The sequence below is a fragment of the Thamnophis sirtalis genome, unplaced genomic scaffold (genome assembly GCF_051295495.1).
Source record: "Thamnophis sirtalis isolate CommonGarterSnake01/CBP01778 unplaced genomic scaffold, rThaSir2_p1.2 scaffold_12, whole genome shotgun sequence".
NCBI lineage: Eukaryota > Metazoa > Chordata > Lepidosauria > Squamata > Natricidae > Thamnophis > Thamnophis sirtalis.
The window spans coordinates 45,193,126-45,213,977 of record NW_028261392.1 but is presented as its reverse complement, the minus strand read 5'-3'; the positions used below and the strand labels follow the sequence as shown (position 1 = coordinate 45,213,977).

Below are 20,852 nucleotides of genomic sequence, written 5' to 3'. Positions count from 1 at the left end.
GGAACTTTGGAATAGTCTTGTAATATTTAGAATGGCCATTAGTGCCTGAAAATAAAAAACCAGAAGGCTTTATCAAAAGTATTATTACTATTCTTTAGTTTAAGAATTCTGAGAAAAGATGCTTCATTGCTTGTGAAGATGCAGTTTGTGAAAAGAGTTGAACATAACTTTAGTTATTTTTTATTGTTTCTCTCCCATAGCAGTGCCATGGCTTAGCAGTTAAGATGCTGGGCTTGTTGGGCTGGTTCAAGACCCAAGCTCCACACAATAGGATGAGCTCCCGTTACTTGCCCCAGGTCCTGCTAACCTAGCAGTTTGCAAGCATGAAAATGTGAGTTGATAAATAGGTTCCACATCGGTGGGAAGGTAACAGTGCTCCATGGTGTCTTACTGCCCACATGACTGCAGAAATGTCTTCAGACAGCGCTGGCTCAATTGCCTTGAAACGGAGATGAGCATCACCTCCTATAATTGGCAATGACTAGCAGAGTAAAATCCTTTATCTTACCTTACCTCCTATAGCTAGGGAAGAATAACTTAGTTTTAGCAGAAGACTCAGAATAACTTTGTCACTTTGAATGTACACTAATAGACCTACATTAAAATGAAATTTCATTGCATACAGCTCTTAAAGGGTCACCGCCTCCAATATACACTACATAAACATGACAAAATACATACATACATACACACATACATACATACATACATACAAAATTATGCATATTTCCACATATATGGCACTGAGAAACAATAGTCTATTTCGGATGTATACATGTATATGGTGAGAAAAACAAATCTTTCAAGTTTACCAGACGGCTAGCATAGGGAACAATGCTCTTACAGAATCTGGTAGTCCTGCTAGAAATACTTTGAAACATCTTTCCAAAGAGGAGCAACAGAAACAGACCATTTAGTGGGTGTGTGGGGTCTCTTAACAATGTTTTAAGCTCTAAGCACATAGCACTTATGAGCAGTGTCCTGAATGACAGGAAGTGAGCTTCTTATAATCTTCTCGGCTGTCCTTACCACTCTCTGAATGGACTTTCTCTCTGAGGCATTGCAGCCACCAAACCAAACAGTGATGCAGTTTGTTAAAGCATCCAGACTGGGTTAACCTTCATCCACTCATCTCGAGGACTGGGGTCTGATAATGTTGTTTAACCACACCCCTGCTAGATAGACCAGCTTTAGACTCAGTCCCTCGATGTGGGCGGCTGCATCATTGCTTTCTCCGGTCTTTAAACAAAGTTGGATGTAGATTGAAAAGAATTGGAGGTTCAATTAAGGCGTTTGTGAGTAATAGGGAGTGCCAGAAAGTGACCCCAGTATTCAATTGTGCCTCTGTAAAAAGTGGCCAGGATAGAAGGAGAAAGATTTCCTGCTCTCTTCATCCAATGCAGGAAATGCAGACGCTGATTGTGGTTCACTAAGGATGACATGTGGAGAGATCAGTTCAGAGTGTTAATTTACTGCACCCCCAGATACTTAATACTGTTGACCGTCTCTGCATCCTTGATACTGAGTATGACTGTGCTGGCTTTTTCTAAAATCTCCTTTGTTTTATTAACATTTAAAACCAGGTTAGTTTTATTGCACCAGTCCACTAGAGCCTTCACCTCTTCCCTATAAGCATCTTCATTGTCATCCCAGATAAGACCCACTATTGCTGTGTCATCCGCATACTTCACAATATGATTTGTAGCAGATTTGGCACAGCAGTCGTGGGTCTTCAAGGAGAACAGTAGCGGACTCAAGACACAGCCTGTGGGGAACCTGTCCACAAGGAGATGGAATTGGAAACTTTTCTTCCAACTCATACAAACTGGGGCCTGTCAATAAGAAAATCCAGTAACCAATTACATAAACGAGTATTAAAATCTAATAGGCTCAGTTTGTTCACCAAATGCTGAGGAATGGTTCTGTTGAACGCCAAACTAAAATCAACAAAGAGCATTCGCACATGAGTATTCTTCTCCATGTGTGCCAAGCTAAGATGAAGCACATAGGAAAGTGCATCATCTATAGAGTGGTTCTTCTGACAGGCAAACTGTAATGAGTCAAATGTAGGGGGAAGGCATGAAACCATATACTTCTTTACCAATCTCTCAAAACACTTCATCATAATGGAAGTGAGTGCAATTGGACGTAATCATTAAGGCATGTGATACAGTTTTTTGGGACACTGGTACAATGATGGCAGTCTTAAAACATGGTGGAACCATGGCGTGATTCAACAAGAGGTTAAAGATGTCTGTGATAATAGCAGTAATAGCAGTTGGACTTATATACCGCTTCATAGGGCTTTCAGCCCTCTCTAAGCGGTTTACAGAGCCAGCATATTGCCCCCACAGCCTGGGTCCTCATTTTACCCACCTCGGAAGGATGGAAGGCTGAGTCAACCTTTGAGCCAGTGAGATTTGAACCGCCAAACTTCAGCTTAGCAGTCAGCTGAAGTGGCTGCAGTACTGCACTCTAACCACTGCGCCACAGTGGCCAGCTGGTCAGCACACTCGCCCAGGGATATTATAAGCACCAGCAGCTTTCTGAGTATTGATTTTCCGCAGGACCTTCTGAACAGCAGTTGTATCAAACCTGAGTGCCTGCTCATCAGGGAGGGGAACAGCCTTCCTTGCTGGAATGTTGTTTGTGGTCTCAACCATCAAAAAAACATATTTAGCTTGTTTAGAGAATCATTGTCACCCTTACAAGACAGGGAAGCTGTTGTGACTCAGCAAACGTCTTCTGTGAGTCTTTTCAGGATGTAAGGTCAACGATGCAGCTGGGGCTCGTTAGTGGGGTTCTGGTGATAAAAGAACGGGTAGTGCCACGCCCTGGTTGCCTCACCGTGTATTCCAGGAGACCACCAGCATGCCGGTTCAGCAAGGAACTGCAGTGGACTGGGAGGAGCCCATGGAGTTGGGTGCTGTCAGACCTCGAGTGTCACGGACAGAGATGGACAGAAGACGTGCTGAAGGACTGTGCTTCTACTGTGGGGATCTTGGACACCTGGCAGGGAGCTGCCCCAAGAAGAGCAGAAGGGTTGCACGGACTGCAGCCGTCCCTCAGCAACGCACATGTCGGACAACCAGCACATTGGTGCAGCCGTGATACCCCGTTCGCACAAGATAGTGTGCGTTTGGGGGGTGTGAGTCCCAGGGTGGAGGCCCGGCCGAGTAAAGTAGAGAACTCTGACCCTGCGAACTCGCTTCCACCTCGGACTGTTCTACTCGTTGCATCCTGCGCTGCCGTTTGTCATCCTGCGCTGCCGTTTGTCATCCCGTGAGCATGCAGTCTCTGATACAGGATGCGCAGCGGGGTGATGACTGGGTGGAGCAACAAAAGGCGGAAGTGGGGCCAGCGTCCCCATGGACTTTGGAAGGGGATCTTTTGAAGTGTCGGGGCTGGTTCTATGTTCCCGCAGGGCACATCCATCGACGGGTGCTCGCGCAGATTCATTGCGTGTCTGCGTCAAGACATTGGGGATTTCGGACGTTGCGCCTGGTCTCCCGTCAGTTTTGGTGGCCCCATCTGAAAAATGACGTTCGGAGGTGCATGAAGTCATGTGCACAGTGTCATTGGGCCAGGTCTACAAGGAGAACTCCGCCGAGATTCCAGCGGTTTTCGACTCCGGTCCCCGCAGCACTGGACTTTGTCTTTAGGGTCCCAGAGGGGTCCCAGGGTCTTGGACCATGCTCTGGGGAGGCCGTCACCAACCCTCCTGGGCTGCACCCCGATCATCGAAACCCAGGGAAGGGCTCTGTGGGAGGGGATTGCGTGGTGGCTCGCCCAAAGCTGGTAGAGGTGCCATCAACCTCCGATGGTAGGGGGGCTGGTGCGTCAGCCTTGCAGAGGGTGGAGGACCCTGGACAGGGTGTTAAGGCTCAGCCAAAGCTGGTAGAGGTGCCATCAACCTCCGACGGTAGGGGGCTGGTGGGTCAGCCTTGCAGAGGGTGGAGGACCCTGGACATGGTGCTCGGCCAAAGCTGGTAGAGGTGCCATCAACCTCCGACGGTAGGGGGCTGGTGGGTCGGCCTTGCAGAGGGTGGAGGACCTTGGACAGGGTGTTAAGGCTCGGCCAAAGCTGGTAGAGATGCCATCAACCTCCGATGGTAGGGGGGCTGGTGGGTCGGCCTTGCGGAGGGTGGATGACCTTGGACGGGGTGTTGACGCCGGGAAGGGCGGAAGGAAACATGGTGGCCACCGGATACCTAAGGAGTTCCGATTCAAGGGGGCTATGCCTCCAGAGGTTTGGGACTCATGAAAAAGGCACCAAGGGAAATGGGTGCGGGTCATCTTGTGGTCACGTCATTCCCACCGCATCCAGACCATCAGAACCCGGGGAAAGGGCCCTGCGGTGGGGGATAATGTTGTGACTCAGCAGACATCTTCTGTGAGTCTTTTCAGGATGTAAGGTCAACGATGCAGCTGGGGCTCATTAGTGGGGTTCTGGTGATAAAAGAACGAATAGTGCCATGCCCTGGTTGCAGGAGTCAACGTTGGTTACTTGTTCGTTCAACATTGATTGATCATCAGTCGTGGTTTATGTAAGATACACTTGGATAAGTGCTTTGTATTTCTGTAACCCTGATTCATAGAGACTTTGGAAGAAGTGCTTTGTTTTCGTTTTGTTCAACTTGTGTTGCTGTAAGAAAGAATTGTTTTTCATTCCATTATCTTCAGGCAGAAACTGTAATTAGGTTTATTTTGGGCTCGCAGCCAGTCTGAGCCGAGAACTGATAAAGAGAATTCCTTTTAAGTTGTTTGCCTGTCGTCTGTTTAACGAGCCAAGAAGGGGGGACAGAACAGGAAGCTATCTTATATAATGACCCGAATACCTTGCCACATATGTCTCAGGTCCATAGGATCTTGAAAGAAGTTCTGTAGCTTTGCTGTTTTTAATAGCACATCGCAAATCAGCCCTTGCTATTCTAAGTATCACTTGAGATCGGTGTTTCTCACCTTCAACATCACACAGACCTCCTGTGACGTACAAAGTTTCTCATTTGCTCATATGACAAAAGTCTTAAAAACACTGACATCCTCCATACACTTTTGTATATAAGCAGACACAGTAGAAGCCATTATTTGGGGGCGGGGGAATGATATTGGTCTCAGAAGATTAATTTCTAAATTAATACGTAAAGAGTGAAAAGTGTCTTTTCCAAGATCATCCAGAGAATTTATATCTTTTAACTGGAAGTGTGAAAGAGCAGAAAAAGCAAAAAATTGCAAGAAGAAATCCTATGGGGTTTTTATGCATATTTCCTAATGGAAAATTGATTATGAGATATTTCCTAATATTTCATTTATAAATGATATATTACAATTAGAGCATAGGTTAACAGTTTGCATAAAAAGGCAATTTGGGGCTACATCATAAGTAAATCACAGGAAGGCTCATTTAATTCGTTCTGCATTGATAGTCTATATTAAGCATAATAGCTAGTTCTGCTGATCACTGTTAAGGAGGAATTAAAGAAAGTGGAATATGTTTAGAGAAGGACAAGATAAACTACCAAGATTCAAAAATGTAAGCTCTTTGGAGCTTAAATTAAGGAACCTGAAATAGTTAGCTTTGGTAAAGGAGAATGAGGAAAATAATACAATACAACAGCAGAGTTGGAAGGGACCGTGGAGGTCTTCTAGTCCAAACCCCTGCCTAGGTAGGAAACCCTATACCATTTCAGACAAATAGCTATCCAACATCTTCTTAAAGACTTCCAGTGATGGGGCATTCACAACTTCTGGAGGCAAGCTGTTCCACTGATTAATTGTTCTAACTGTCAGGAAATTTCTTCTCAGTTCTAAGTTGCTTCTCTCCTTGATTAGCTTCCACCCATTGCTTCTTGTTCTACACTCAGGTGCCTTGGAGAATAGTTTGACTCCCTCTTCTTTGTGGCAACCCCTGAGATATCGGAACACTGCTATCATGTCCTTCTTTTCATTAAACTAAACAAACCCAGTTCCTGCAACCGTTCTTCATATGTTTTAGTCTCCAGTCCTCTAATCATCTTTGTTGCTCTTCTCTGCACTCTTTCTAGAGTCTCCACATCTTTTCTACAATGTGGCGACCAAAACTGAATGCAATATTCCAAGTGTGGCCTTACCAAGGCATTATAAAGTGGTATTAACACTTCATGTTATCTTGATTCTATCCCTCTGTTTATGCAGCCTAGAACTGTGTTGGCTTTTTTGGCAGCTGCTGCACACGGCTGGCTCGTATTTAAATGGTTGTCCACTAGAACTCCAAGATCCCTCTCACAGTTGGCTATTCCTGCCATCTTGGTGTCATCTGCAAATTTGATGAGTTCCCCATTTATTCCCTCATCCAAATCATTGATGAAGATGTTGAAGAGTACTGGGTCTAAAACAGAGCCTTGGGGTACTCCACTGCATACTTCCCTCCATGTAGATGCAGTTCTATTGAGGACTACACGTTGAGTGTGGTTGGTCAGCCAGTTACAAATCCATCTGGTGGTGATGCTGTCCAACCCACATTCTTCTATTTTGTCTAGTAGTAGGTTATGGTCTACCTTATCAAATGCCTTATTGAAGTTCAAGTAAACTATATCGACGGCATTCCTTTGGTCTACTAATTTTGTACTTTGTCAAAGAATGCAATAAGATTAGTCTGGCATGATCTGTTTTTGACAAACCCATGTTGGCTTTTGGCTATTGCTTTTTTTACTTCTAGGTGTTCGCTAATTCATTGCTTGATTATCTTTTCCAGAATCTTTCCTGGTATAATAATGTGTTATCACTCTTTGAATACCTGAAAATAGGCATACAGAAAACTTCAGGACTTGTCCTCTGCCATTCCACAACACATCAAATAAAATGATAAACTTAAGTTAAAGGAATGTTGATTCAGATAAAATTTTACAAACTTCCTAAATAAGAGCATTTGGATGTTAGAAGCCTAGAGAAATATGGGCTTCTCTTTGATGGATATGTTTGAGGACAATTTGGATAGCTCTGTCAGGAATGTATTTTTGCAATAAGTAAAAGCTGGATTAATTAATGTGTACATTTCTTATAAGCTGAATCCCCACTGTTCCTTTATTTAATTATTAAATACTAAAGAAAAATAAGCTTCTATTAATACATGTTTTTGTTTCAAGACAATAAATTGAATTATGTTGCATATACCATATTAGATTTCCATATTTGAAGCCTCCTTTGAGGCTTTTGTTTTATTTTATTTTTATTGCCCTTTTTTCTTCTGTAAACTTTATTTTCATTATAATAAACCTGTGGTATAAAATTAAATCATGTTTTAAAAACTGTAGTATATTCCAACCAACCAATCTTTAAAATGGTATTTTATTCTTTCTATTTAAAAAACCATGCCTAATTATAGCCTTTTATAAGTAAATCCAATTTTATATACCAAATTTTCCAGAGATAAGTATCTGTGATTGACCTGTTTAAACTAATAGTCATCTGGCATGCTTGACTATTAGCTATCACTGGTTTAAAGATGCAGATTTCATCTATTGTATACTGCTTATGGCCAAATATTTAGTTATGCAACCAATATAAGTAAAATGCAAGGGAGGTACTCAGACACCAATGTGATAAGGATCTGACATTCTGTTTAGACATTCACTGTTTTTTAACCTAACCTATCAAGGTAGTTGTACACAGAAATGGTATTTTCAAATTGTTTATATCATGTAGCAAAATAAGGAAATAAGAGCTGAATATTATTCTTGGCATCTTACTCGTTTTTCTATCAGTCTGATTCAAAAAGTCTCTTTCAAGTCAAGCTCAACTTTTGGTAACTACATGAAACATATCTCTTACAGTTTACTTGACAGCAGTATGGAAATGTTTTGTCAGTGTTTCCCCAACTTACCTTTAATCCTTACTATATTTTTCACTCTATAAGACACACTCCCTCCCCCCAAAGTGGGTGGAAATGTCTGTGTGTCTTATAAAGCAAATATTGTGGTGGAGGGGGGTTGGTGCGGTGGCAACGTTAGCTGCTGCCTGTCACCGCTGCTGCTGTTTGCCACCGCCTGGGAACACTGGAGTTTTTGCTGCTAAGCAGCTTGTTGGCAGTTGGATCAGCCTCCTAGAATACCACCGATCAGATGTTCTAGGCGACGGGGACTGCCAATTACCACCACTGCCAATTGCTGCCAATTGCCACTGCCATATGGCAACAGCAAACAGTGGCAATAGGTGGCGGTGGCGATCCCCACTGCCTAGAACAGTTGATCGGTGGTATTTCAAGAGGCCGATCCAACCGCCAGTCAGCTGCTCGGCAGCAAAGGCTCCATTGTTCCCCAGCAGCAAAGGTAGCTTAGCTCAGTTGACCGGTGGTGGGTGCAATAGAGCCGAGTCCTGACAAGCCATGTGCTAGGGCTGCAATAACGTGCTGAAGCTGACCAGGCTGTTTGCTGCAAGGATGCTAGCCAGATGAATACCAGATCGTTGCTGGGAGGCAGAGGCAGATTTTTTTTCTTGTTTTCCTCCTCTAAAGCTAATGTGCATCTTATGGTTCAGTGTGTCTTATAGTACGAAAAATATGGTATATTCTGGAGAGTTCCATCCAAGTATTTTTCAGAGTTGATCCTAATAGAAGAGAATATTTATAGCTCAGGATTAAACTGTGAGGTCCTTGGTGCTCTCTGAACTTAGTGGTGTTTTATTTTCAGATGTTTCATTACCAAACTAGGTAACATCATCAGTACACTGATGATGTTACCTAGTTTAGTAATGAACTGTCTGTAAGAAAACCAACAAGCTCAAAGAGCACCAAGTACACTAAAGAATTGGTCCTGCTTAGCTTCTGATTCAAAGTCTTTCATAAACTGCTGCCTGATGAAATGCAAAGGAATAGACATCTGTAGATATTTCACACTCTATATACAGTATATACGCAAATATACAAACACACCTCTTTACTTTTAATTAGATATGTGAGATTAATAAAAAATGGTAAGAGTGTAATTTTTTTAGGTATAGGTAATGTTACTTGTCTTGTTCTTTTCATCAGTTTTCTTCCATTGGGTTTATTACCTTTCTTAATGCTACCTTGTTCTTTATTGAAAAGCACTAATATAGAAAAATCTAAAGTGCACAATTATTTGGGAGTTCTATCCATAGGAAATAGAAATAGAAGTTAAAATGTGTCCCCTTATTTAATAAAAATGACAAGTAGGATCATATATAAATATAAGTGCTTTTGTCCTTATGCTTTTGTCCTTATAATGCATATCCATTGCTGAAAAAATGATATAGATTAACGTTCCAGAAGAATGAAAACCCAATGATATGCAGTTCATGCATACATAGATAGATGCCCCATTCAGTCCTTCAAGTTGACATATGAAACAATAGATAATTCACTTTGCTCCCAGGCATTTAACAATAGATGACAACTTCTAAACTGAACTACTTGAAATTAATTATATGATAAATTATAACCAAACTGGAAATTTTACACACGCAGAAAGTTGGAGAAGATTATTTTTTAATATTTTGAAGTTATTGCCCAATTTTCTACCAATTTGTCTTCTGTGCTATTAAATGTTACAGTAGATTCCTGTGTGCATGTTATTTTCCAAACCTGCATATGGTTGAGCTTTTCTCATTCTCCTGTCCTTTTCATGCTGGAAGCAATTTTTAAGGCACTTCTGGGTTGAAAGGTTTAGCCGGTAACATCACCGTTGCCAGGAGGATGCCCAAGGGAGTTCCTTTCATGTCCCCATCAAGGAGTTTGAGCAAGTGGCGTGAGTTCACCCCGCCATACAGCAGCACTCAGGTCTCAAATGCAGGCTTGCTAACTTCAACCCAGCATTCTAACCACATGAGCCATCACACTCTTTTTTCATTAAAAACCAATCTTTCATATTTATTTTCACCATTCACATTACCAGCTGTTGCTACATAATTACTTGTCAGTTCTCTCCCATCCCTACCACTCTTCTGTGATGTCTGACGAGCCTAGCACTAAATTTCTTTTGGAAGTATTTGAGAAAAAGTTTTCTATGCTACACAAGACAATAAAAGAGATGAATGAAAAATCTGATTTAAAAAATTGAATTATTAGTATTGGAGCTTCTTGAGATTTGGGTGACATGCCTATCTGTGGTATAACACAGTAAAAGTTAATCTTGGCTTTAAGATTTATGCTATTAGGCAATAGATTACACATGTATGGTGGAAGTATAGAGGAAGGTTATACCACTTTGGCTATCACCTCATGAACCACTACATAGAACAGATGATTTTGGAATGTAAATGGACTTAATGTTTTCAAAAAAGAGGGATTCAAGATAAAGACAGAACAATTAGTGAAGGATTTACTTGTGATTGATTTAATTATTATAGATTGTTTGGAATATTTAAATTTGATTTTAAAAAGTTTTGCTTTCACAGAAACTAAATCTGAATTGGACATTAATTTTTGTTTTGGAGATGCCCACTTAATTTCTAAATCTTATAAAATGTTATTTAAGATGAATCTAGAAGGTGAATACGTTAAAGAGTGTATGGTAAAATGGGCAAAAAAAATGTTGGTATAATATAACACTAGATAAATGGGAGAATCCATGGAAGATTCCATTGAAAGAGAACTTTAAAAAAATGATGTATCATTGGTACCTGACCCCAGATAGACTAGCCAAAATGTATAAAGGGATTTCTAATCTGGAAATGTAGATACAAATATTAAAGAAACCTGAAACTTTTCTTTTAGGTATGATGGACAAGTCAATTGAAAAACGATTTTGGTTGCTATTCCTTCTCATGGTGATGGCTGTGAGGATTGTACTTACCAAACACTGGAAAGAAAAAGAGATGCTGATTGTTGAAGAATATGATTTTGAAATTGACTGAATTAGCAGAGATGGCTAAATTAACTTCCCTTTATACATTTTGGCTAGTCTATCTGGGGTCAGGTACCAATGGTACATCATTTTTTAAAAGTTCTCTTTCAATGGAATCTTTCATGGATTCTCCCATTTATCTAGTGTTATATTATACCAACATTTTTTTTGCCCATTTTACCATACACTCTTTAACATATTCACCTTCTAGATTCATCTTAAATAACATTTTATAAGATTTAGAAATTAAGTGGGCATCTCCAAAACAAAAATTAATGTCCAATTCAGATTTAGTTTATGTGAAAGCAAAACTTTTTAAAATCAAATTTAAATATTCCAAACAATCTATAATAATTAAATCAATCACAAGCAAATCCTTCACTAATTGTTCTGTCTTTATCAGAGATAATGAACTAGACAACTTTATAAGAGATTGGAAACTATTTGTCGACCTTCTACACCAGGGGTATCAAACTCAAGGCCAGGGGGCGATATTTGGCTGGCGAGGTGCTTAGATCTGGCCTGCGGGACTGTCCTGGGAACAGCGAAGGACTGGCCCGTGGTGCCTCTGCCAGTGAAAACAGAGTTCTATTTTCACTGGCAGAGGGTTGCAGGAGGCCATCGCAGGCAAAAACAGAGCTCGTGTGCAGCCCTCCAGGCTCTATTTTCACTGACAGAGGGTTGCAGGAGGCGGCCAAAGCTGGAAACAGAGCTTAATAAAAATTCAGCAGTGAAAACTATGAATTTAAACAAATAAATCCTAGAAATAGAAAAAAAAAATTTGCTACCAGTTTTGTGGTGTGACTTGGTGGGCATGGAAGGGAAGGATACTGTAAAATCTCCCATTTCCTTGCCACTTGAGGGGAAGGTTATTGCAAAATCCCCATTCCCTCCTGATCAGCTGGGACTTGGGAGGCAGAGAATAGATGGGGGCGGGGCCAGTCAGAGGTGCTATTTACCAGTTTACCGAACTACTCAAAATTTCCGCTACCGATTCTCCAGAACTGATCAGAACCTGCTGAATACCATCTCTGGAGCACATCCTTAATAGCTGACACAATAAAATATTACGTTTTTATTTGTATACAATAAGGGACCAAGACAAGTTGTATTAACCACAAATATTTAATATAATGCAAGGGTTCAATGAAAGCAAATTTTCCCCTTTTTATTTCAGAGAATAAAATCCATAAGTAAATCCTCCTTCAACAATAATGTTCAGAAGTGCAGTTAGCAGATAAAGCTGAAGAACATTAGTACATGTTATTCCAACATTGATTGGGATGCTTCCTTGCAGATATAGTCTATCACAAGTTTTATTGCTAACACTTAAGATCTTGAATGTTCATGGGCATAAGTATTTGTATAATCTTCCTTTGCTTGTTTGACACAACATGGCACACAAACATTGTATATCTTTGACTTAAGAGTCCGCCTTCTGCCGATTACCTCCCTCCGACCGATTAGATCGCACAGGCTGGGCCTCCTCCGAATTCCATCCGCCAGTCAGTGCCGACTGGCGACTACGCGGAGGAGAGCCTTTTCTGTTGCAGCTCCGACCCTGTGGAACGAGCTCCCCGTTGAGATTCGTACCCTCACCACCATCCAGACCTTCCGCACAGCCCTCAAGACCTGGCTCTCCCAGCAGGCCTGGGGATAGGTTTCCAATTTACCCGCCCGAGTGTTGACTGCTGAATGCATGTTGTGGTTTACCATTTTATTTTGTTCACTATTGTTTGTCTCTTGGTTGCACCCCCTCCCCTTGTGATTGTAAGCCGCCCTGAGTCCCCTCAGGGAGAAGGGCGGCCTATAAATCTCAATAAAATGTTGAAAAATGAAATGTTGAAATGTTAATCATTGTAGTGTTTCAATATTTTTCAATTGAACAGATTTATTTATATTTGTCAAAAGCCTTCATTGTATATTTCCACATAAAATTAAAATGAAACAGGACTGAGTTGTTCTAGACAGCATCTTGTTGACTGCATCTATAAAGCTTCCAAATCAATAGTAGAGATGGTCTGCCTGACTCATATCACAGGCTGGATCTGCAGTAATCTATTTGATTTTCTGTTGATCCTGAGGGCAGCTTTTCTTGATAATTTTTAATCGTTGATAAATAACTCATTAATGGGATTGTGCATGCTTTGAACAATGCACAACAATGATTAACCTATAGTTCCCATATTATGCTTCATCTCTGACAAACATCTAGATTTTTGAGCAGTGAAAACAATAAAAAAACCACTTGTTTTAAAACATTGATTTTCCAAAAAAGCAATGATTAACTGAGAGGATAACTACAATAAAACACATTAGTTTTTAATAGATGTTCTGCTGCTCTGAAAATAATATTTCTTCAGAAGTCAGCTATTTAAATATACCTTATGTCAGTTTAATTTATTTCCTAGTATGTTGCTGACCGAGAATTATTTTGGGGCAGGTGGGAGGAATGTCACCAGATTTAACAACACAAATCCAAAGTTTCAAACTGAAGGCATCATCTCCTTTCAGTTTTGTTAAATGTTAGAGGATGATATTGAGTCTTAAGTCTACAGACTGAGTGTAGTCCCTTTCAGTAAATAAGAGTAGTGCAGAGTAAAAACTAACAAGGTGTATTCATCATTTATTAAACAGACTGCAGGCAAACAATAATTTACTTATCTATATATATAAAGACAAATCCACTCACTCATCACAAAATCTCCAGAACTGTGAAGCCTACAAACCTGAAATTTGGCTCTTATGTTCCTCTTGGCTTCTAGCTTCTCGCTAAAAAAGAATTTTTCAAAATGACCATCAGATCATTAGTATTTCTTATACAGTACACACACACACACACATGTTAAGGTGTTAGATGTTCTACTCCCCCTCTCCACTTGAAAAGAATTCTGTTCCAACTGCCATGTGGCGATGGCGAGTGCATGACTCATCCTGCCTGTGGGCTAGGACATTGGGGCTAGCCTGAGGCAGAGAAGGGGATAGGAAAGGGGAAGATTCTGTAGGGCAAGTCTGAGGGAGAGAAGGGGAGAGGAGAGGCCAATCCTAACTACTCATTAATTTTCAAGCTGTAAGTGTCAATTTATCAAGCCCAATCACACAGTTTCGTAGCTGAGCACGGGTACCCAGCTATTATTAATATAACTCATTAATAGTGCTATTCAATGAAACAGGGGAAGTGAGCAGCACATACCATATTTTTTCAGAGTATAAGACGCACCAGAGTATAGATGCACCAAGGCTTTGAAGAGGCAAAGAAAAGAAAAGTTTTTGCACTCTGCAGACCTCCCCAAAACAGCCTGTTTTTTTTGCAAAAACAGGCTCATTTTTTCCAAAAAAGGGCAGGAATAGCCCTTAGGAGGCTGGTAGAGTGCTCCTGGTGGGTGGGTGGGGGAAACGAGCAAAAAACGGCTCATTTTTGTGAAAATGGGCCCATATTTTGTCAAAAAAAGGACATGAATAGCCTTTAGGAATCTTGCAGAGTGCTCCTGGGGGCTGGGGGCAAAATTGAGCAAAAAACGGCCCATTTTTCACTCATTTCTGCCCTCCCCAGCCCCCAGGAGCACTCTACAAGCCTCCTAAAGGCTATGCATGGCCATTTTAGTGAAGGGGGTGGGGTTTCGTGAGACAAAAAATGCTGTATTCAGTGTATAAGACGCACCCAGATTTTCAACCTCTTTTTTGAGGGAAAAAGGTGTGTCTTCTACTCAAAAAAATATGGTAAGTAAAAGGATTTGGTGCACAATTCTGTTTTCCCCTGATCTCTCTGAAATATGTATCTTGAATGTATGTAAGCCTTATTCTGAAGAGAATTTAGTGTGTGCATGGAAGAGAAATGGTATAACTCAGTAATGGTTAACCTTTTTCTCCTTGCATGCTAAAATTGGCCCATTTCCATACTTTCAGGAGGTTCATTTTTCACCCTCCCCAGGCTCCAGAGTCTTTTTTTGAGCCTCTGGGAGGGTGAAAACGGCTTCCACCTGGCTCCAGAGGCCCTCCCTGAAGTCTCCTGGCACCAAAAATGGAACATGGGTGGCGATACACCCCCTGAACATGTGCATGCGACCCCCACGCATCTCCTGCATATGCGGCAGAGTCCTGAAAATCAGCTACCGGCCGAAGGCGCTCTTGCATGTGCGGTGGAGCTGAGCTGGGCGACGGCTTGCATGCCTGCAGAGAGGGCTCTGTGTGCCACCTGTGGCACGCATGCCATAGGTGTGCCATCACGGATATAACTTGTCTGAAGAAGTTCAGCGTAGTTATTTCTAAACATGTGAGTGTGAGCATGTCTCTCTGTGTGTGTATACATTAATCTGCTACTGAGAAGATATATAGTAATACATATTAATTAATGTTATAATAATGGCTTCTACTCTGAATTGAGAGAAGCAATCTTGATGTGCGAAGGCCAATTTGGAGAGTTCCAAGTATATATGGAATATATATTTTAGCCATTTTCTATCCACTGCAGGATGAAGGCCATTTCTGCAGGTTTCCAACCAATACGGTCCTGAGCTTTCTTTTGCCAATTGGGTCCATAATACTTGCTGGTGTGGCTGATCCATCTTCTTTTAGGCCTTTTTCGTGAGAGAGAGAGAGAAAGGGAGAGAGTTGTTTTACATGTACTGTTTTTTATTGGATTATCTGTAATGCCAAATACTATACTAACTCTTCTTTTTTTTAAAAAAACAGCAAAATTTAGAAAGTAATCTTACCAGCCTTATCAAAAGAAACACTGAACTGGAAACACTTTTGGCTAAATTAATTCAAACTTGTCAACATGTAGAGGTAAGTACTAATTTCAGTGATATTTAATTCACAATTCTTTCTGAATATGTGACATTCTGTTGTACAGACTTTAAAAATAATCATAATATTACAGTTTGAAAACATGTATTTATTTATTTATTTTATATATACCTATTTCTTTCTTTTTAACCGTTCTGTTGTGTCTGACTCTTGGCGACTATAGGCAAGTATATACCTATTATGAAGTTGAATATGAACCAAATAGATAATTTAATGTAGTATTTTTTATAGAGCAGTCAAATAAATGTCATGGAGATTTTACTATTGAAAAAAATATATAATTTTGTATTGAATAAAATAGCATTTATCTATTGTTAACACGCTATTTTAATTTTTTTAAATAAAAGACAAAATATTTCCAATAATTAAAGGCAGATTATATAAAAACCATTTTAATGTAAGTATACAGTTCATTTAATGGTTAAATGATAAAATAAAGGAATACCTGTTTTTCTAGAATATATTGTCCTACCAGTAGAAAAAGTAGATTGATCAATTATTTTATGTTAATATGTTGTTTTAGTTATATTCTCTGGTGGTTTCTTTGAAGTCTGGTAGAAATAAAGTTGGAATGAACAATTGGTAACATGAAATACAGATTGCTTCCTGCAGTAAACATGCTGTAAGAGAATTCATACATGATGACAAGTGAGCCCAAGAGATTTCACAACATCCTGGCATGAACTAACTGTATGCTGTAAAATATCCTCCATAACTTTTGTAGCACACAGAGGCTCTTTAATAGATAGATTAATGTGGATAGGATTCCATGGAGATAAAAAATGACGTTCATAATTAGAACGCATTATTTCCAATTTTAACTTTCCTTAAGTGTCACATGGCCTCTGTTTTACTCTGACAGTCATATCAAAAAAGTAAACTCAACTGCTAATATAGTATTGCTATTTATTTATTTGCTGCTCATCTCACTATAAGTTTATATATAACTCAAGAGAAAAAATCCATGGCTAATATTTTATTAATTATCCATAAAAACAATCAGTTGGTTAATTAAGATATATACGGTAATTTTCTATTAGGAGCCCTGATGGCACAATGCAATAGAATGCAGTATTGCTGTACTACCTCGCTCCCTTATACACGCACATACAGAGGAAAGCAATCCATTAGTCAAACAGGTCAGGATACATGGCACAAGCATACAAGGAACAGAACTGGGCACATACATGACCCTCCTTATATTTAATCCACCCTTTTCTTACAGCTCTTCAAACTGTATTAAGAAAGAAGCTGAGCCGAACCCCTAAACCAGGGGTGTTAAACTCGCAGACTGTGGGCCAGATGCATCACATGCTGGCCTTGCCCACCCCCACTTTAGTGAAGGGGGGGGAATTGCAATACGTCATGTGACCACAACGTCACAATGCGAGTTTGACGCCCAGGCCCTAAACTTTAAACATATCATCTTGATAAGAAATTAATCCAATAGTGTTATCTCTCGGATCATTAGCCACAGCTTTTGGCTAGTGAGAAACTTGTGCAGCAACAATTCAAAACCGAGCTATTTTTTGCAAGCAGCTCTGTTTTCTTACAAGTGGAAACTTGCATTTCTTTTCTTCCTTTGTTTTTAACTTCCCCTTTTGAGCATTGCAGCAGCTATTGAAGTTGTATTTTTCATGAAGAGCACAAGCCAATCATATCCACTTGGTTATCTGAGCAGAGATCAGGGATCCTCTCTGTGTTATTTGCTAAAGGACTGCTGGAAATGTCCGTCTCCTTTCTCTATATCAGTGGTAGTCAACCTGGTCCCTACCGCCCACTAGTGGGCGTTCCAGCTTTCATAGGCGGTGGAGGTTTGCTGTAACTCTGCTTTGTAAATTTTATAAAGTAAAATTACTTCCCTACTTTATAAATCACCATTACTGTGGAACCGGTGGGCGGTCAGAAAATTTTACCACTAACAGAGATACAAAAGTGGGCGGTAGGTATAAAAAGGTTGACTACCCCGCTCTATATTGTTTATGTTGGTCCAGCAAAGGGGAGAGAATGTTTTGAAATGTGTTTGGCATTTATGAAAATCCTTTATTATTTAGTCAAGAGAATGAAATTGTTTCAGTCTGTTGCACAGAACATAAGCGGAACACAGCTGTGGAAAAATCAGGAACAATTAGCCAGAGAGAATGGGGAGGCAACCTGTTTTCCTGGACTGTAGTTGATTTAAAAGTCACAATTTTAGCCAATGTTTCCTAACCAACCCTGGGATCACGTACAAAAATCATTCTTAGATTATACACCACCGGAAAAGCAATTTTACTCTAGGTCTTGAAACTCAGCTGTGCTCATCCTATTTATAGTGAAAACACTTTTAAGTTAGTTATAGACAGCTATTTTAACATAGCTTCGGGATCCACATACAAGACTTGGGTCAAAAGTGATGGTTTGTTTTAAGTCCAAGTTCTGTAAACCCTTGAATACAAGGTGAATAGGTTATCTTGATAAAGCTGTCCCTCAAGGGGGCTGCAAACCTCATTTTGGAAATCTTCAGGGCAGGATAACATTAAGCTTACAAGGAGCATTAGTGCTATTTAAGATATGTTGCAGTCTCCTTTCTTATTTGCTAGTCAAATCAAAAATCCCCCAAAGAAAGGGAGAATGTAGGAAAGTGAAACAGAGATGGATGTTTTTTTTAAAAAACAAAACAAAATAGAATTTCATTACAGATAATGTAATTGCCAGTATTTTCAAAAGGCTTCTGTCCTGTAACAAAGACGTCTTTTAAGTCCAGTCAAAATGGGTCTCTGCCTTCAGTTTTCCCATGAAATAAACTTTAAAAAATCTCGTGTTTGTGGTTGAGCAAAAATTAGAACTATGCTGGCAGCCTGTCCCCAAATACATTACATTAAATGATAATAGGGCTTTGTCTTCCTTATGTGGTACAGCACTGTTTATCTTTTTTTTTAAAAAAAGTTAAAACAGCACATGGTTACATCGCTTAGCAACAGCAATTCTGGCACTCCCCATTGCAGTCATTATATGAAGGCAGCCAGCCATTAGCTGAGAACCTGTCCCAATCCTGTCAAGCCAAGCCATTCCAGGCTTGGTTATTTCCAGCCTTGAATTTTAGTAAACTGAGGAACTGCCTCCACCTCTCCCCTAGCTGCTCCCCATCTTTGTCTTTTTTATCATCCTGCAACCTCCCTTATTGGGCAGCAAGCACCCCCAGAACCACGTGGTTATGGGATTGCAAGAAGCCCCTGAGCCATCATACAGCATAAACCACAGTCAACTTGCCTCAACTTTGCAGTGGAAAGCTTTAATGTCCAAGAAGCCCCAGAAAATACCAGCATACATTCATTCACCCAGTTGTCTTCTCTCCCAGTACCCTGTGCTGGCATTTTGCCTTTTGTACCCAGGTGCTGAAACAGACATTTCTTGGTAGTTTTGTTCTCTCCTTTTTGGATCTGTGGTTCAGTTTCTTTGGTGAACACTTTCTACAAGGGGCTCCCCAGCCTGCCCCAGCAGCACAGTGCCCGGCGGCAGAGTGGGAAGGGCCCAGCAATTGCCATTAAATGTCAGTAAGCATTTGTTTGCCCAGCTTCTTTCTCTTCCAATTCTCTACACTGACCTGTTATGGCTGAAGCAGAATAAGTTCACACGCTTCACGGTCTGCTTTTCACTGCCTTTGCAATCTCTTTTTCAGACACGTGACCACCATGTCACCTTGGACACTTCAACTTTTCTGGTAAAGACATGGTTTCCCAATCTGGCCTAGCAGCACAATACAAATATGAATGTCACGCTGGAAGCTGTTTACCTAATGAAAAAAAATACCAGAGGTTGGCTTGCGCTTCCTGCATGTGGTTTTCTGAGACAACCCTCAGTATTTTCCCATTGGGCCAAATACTTGCTTGGGCTTCCTGGGTGCTGTAACTTGCTGGTGATGTGTGGGACTTCCTTTGTGCCATGTGCTAGGGTGAGTTGTATTCAGGTAGATGAGTCTTCTAGAAGTGGCTGTCATGGCGGCCTCCCTCAGTAACCAAGAAAGAAACCACTCAACTCCATTTTGCATAATTAAGAGTACTTTTACTGGTCATGAGTAGATAGCAGCTAGGCAAAGCAAGATCTGAGGCAAAAGCGCGTGTAATCATAGATATGTGACCCAACCCCCTCCCCTTGGTAACCCCATGCCATAGCCCAATCCGTAGTCATGAGGCCCGATCGGGAACTTACCAGACGTTTGTCGTCAGATTCGGTTTCACTTTCCTCCATCTGGGGTGAACAGATCGTTCTTCCAAGTGCAGTCCAGCCATTCGCTCCGTTTCCAAATGGCACGAGGATGCAGCCACTCCCATGTCTTCCTCCTGGTCGCTGCCTTGGTGGGACATTCTTCAGGGGTTTGGGATTTTGTTGCACTCTCCTCGGAAGGTGTTAGCTCCAGGATGAGCGCGAAACTGAGATCTTGCTTAATGTCATGGTGGCCTCCCTCAGTAACCAAGAAAGAAACCACTCAACTCCATTTTTCAGAATTAAGACTACTTTTACTGGTCATTAGTAGATAGCAGCTAGGCAAAGCAAGATCTGAGGCAAAAGCATGCGTAATCATAGATATCAATATGTGACCCAACCCCCTCCCCTTGGTAACCCCATCCCATAGCTCAATCCGTACACCCCACAGGTGTCATGTGGGAGACATCTTCAAAAAGCATCATCAAGTTGGTATGCCAGACAGTTGGTCTTGGCGGCAAATCCTCTATCTGCAGCATGTGCAGTAGATGGTGAGAACAACTCCATTTTAACAGTCACTCCTGCACTGAATACTTCCCCATCCAAATACCATGCCCCCCATCCCCATCCCAATGGCAGCTGAAAGCAAGCAGCAAAACAGAGGCTGACATCCGGTCCTCCATCATGTAAGGAAGTTATCCCTGCAGGAAAAAACAAACAAACAAACATACGAAGAACATAAAACAGGAACAAGAAAAAGGTAGAAATGTAAAAGTTAATTCGGGTCACGGCTTCTTGGGGTAGGTAGAGTAGAATTTACGTAAAAATCTAGGAGCCCTAACATGGGACTTATCGACCCATTCAGCTTAGGAGGGGGGAAATGTTTCCAGGAGTACTTGTACTTGTACTTGACGCCTCTTCACCCATCGTGGGTATAGGCGACTTCCATGGAAATTTGACGCCACTGTTTTCGGTCCTGTGCTAGGGTTGTCAGGTGGTGCAGCCAGTCGCTATTAT

General features: G+C 41.0%; 1 protein-coding gene across 5 annotated transcripts in view; it reads left to right on the top strand.

Moving 5' to 3' along the window:
* The window catches only part of MID1 (midline 1), a 256,961-nt gene that overhangs the window by 214,441 nt on the left and 21,668 nt on the right, over window positions 1–20,852 (top strand). For 4 of the 5 annotated variants that reach the window (XM_087726591.1, XM_087726589.1, XM_087726588.1 and 1 more), the window contains exon 3: window positions 15,534–15,629. The exons of the other annotated variant lie outside the window; for it this stretch is intronic. In XM_087726591.1, the coding sequence (XP_087582717.1) occupies window positions 15,534–15,629 (96 nt within the window). The remainder of the gene's footprint in view (window positions 1–15,533; window positions 15,630–20,852) is intronic. 5 annotated transcript variants of the gene reach the window in all.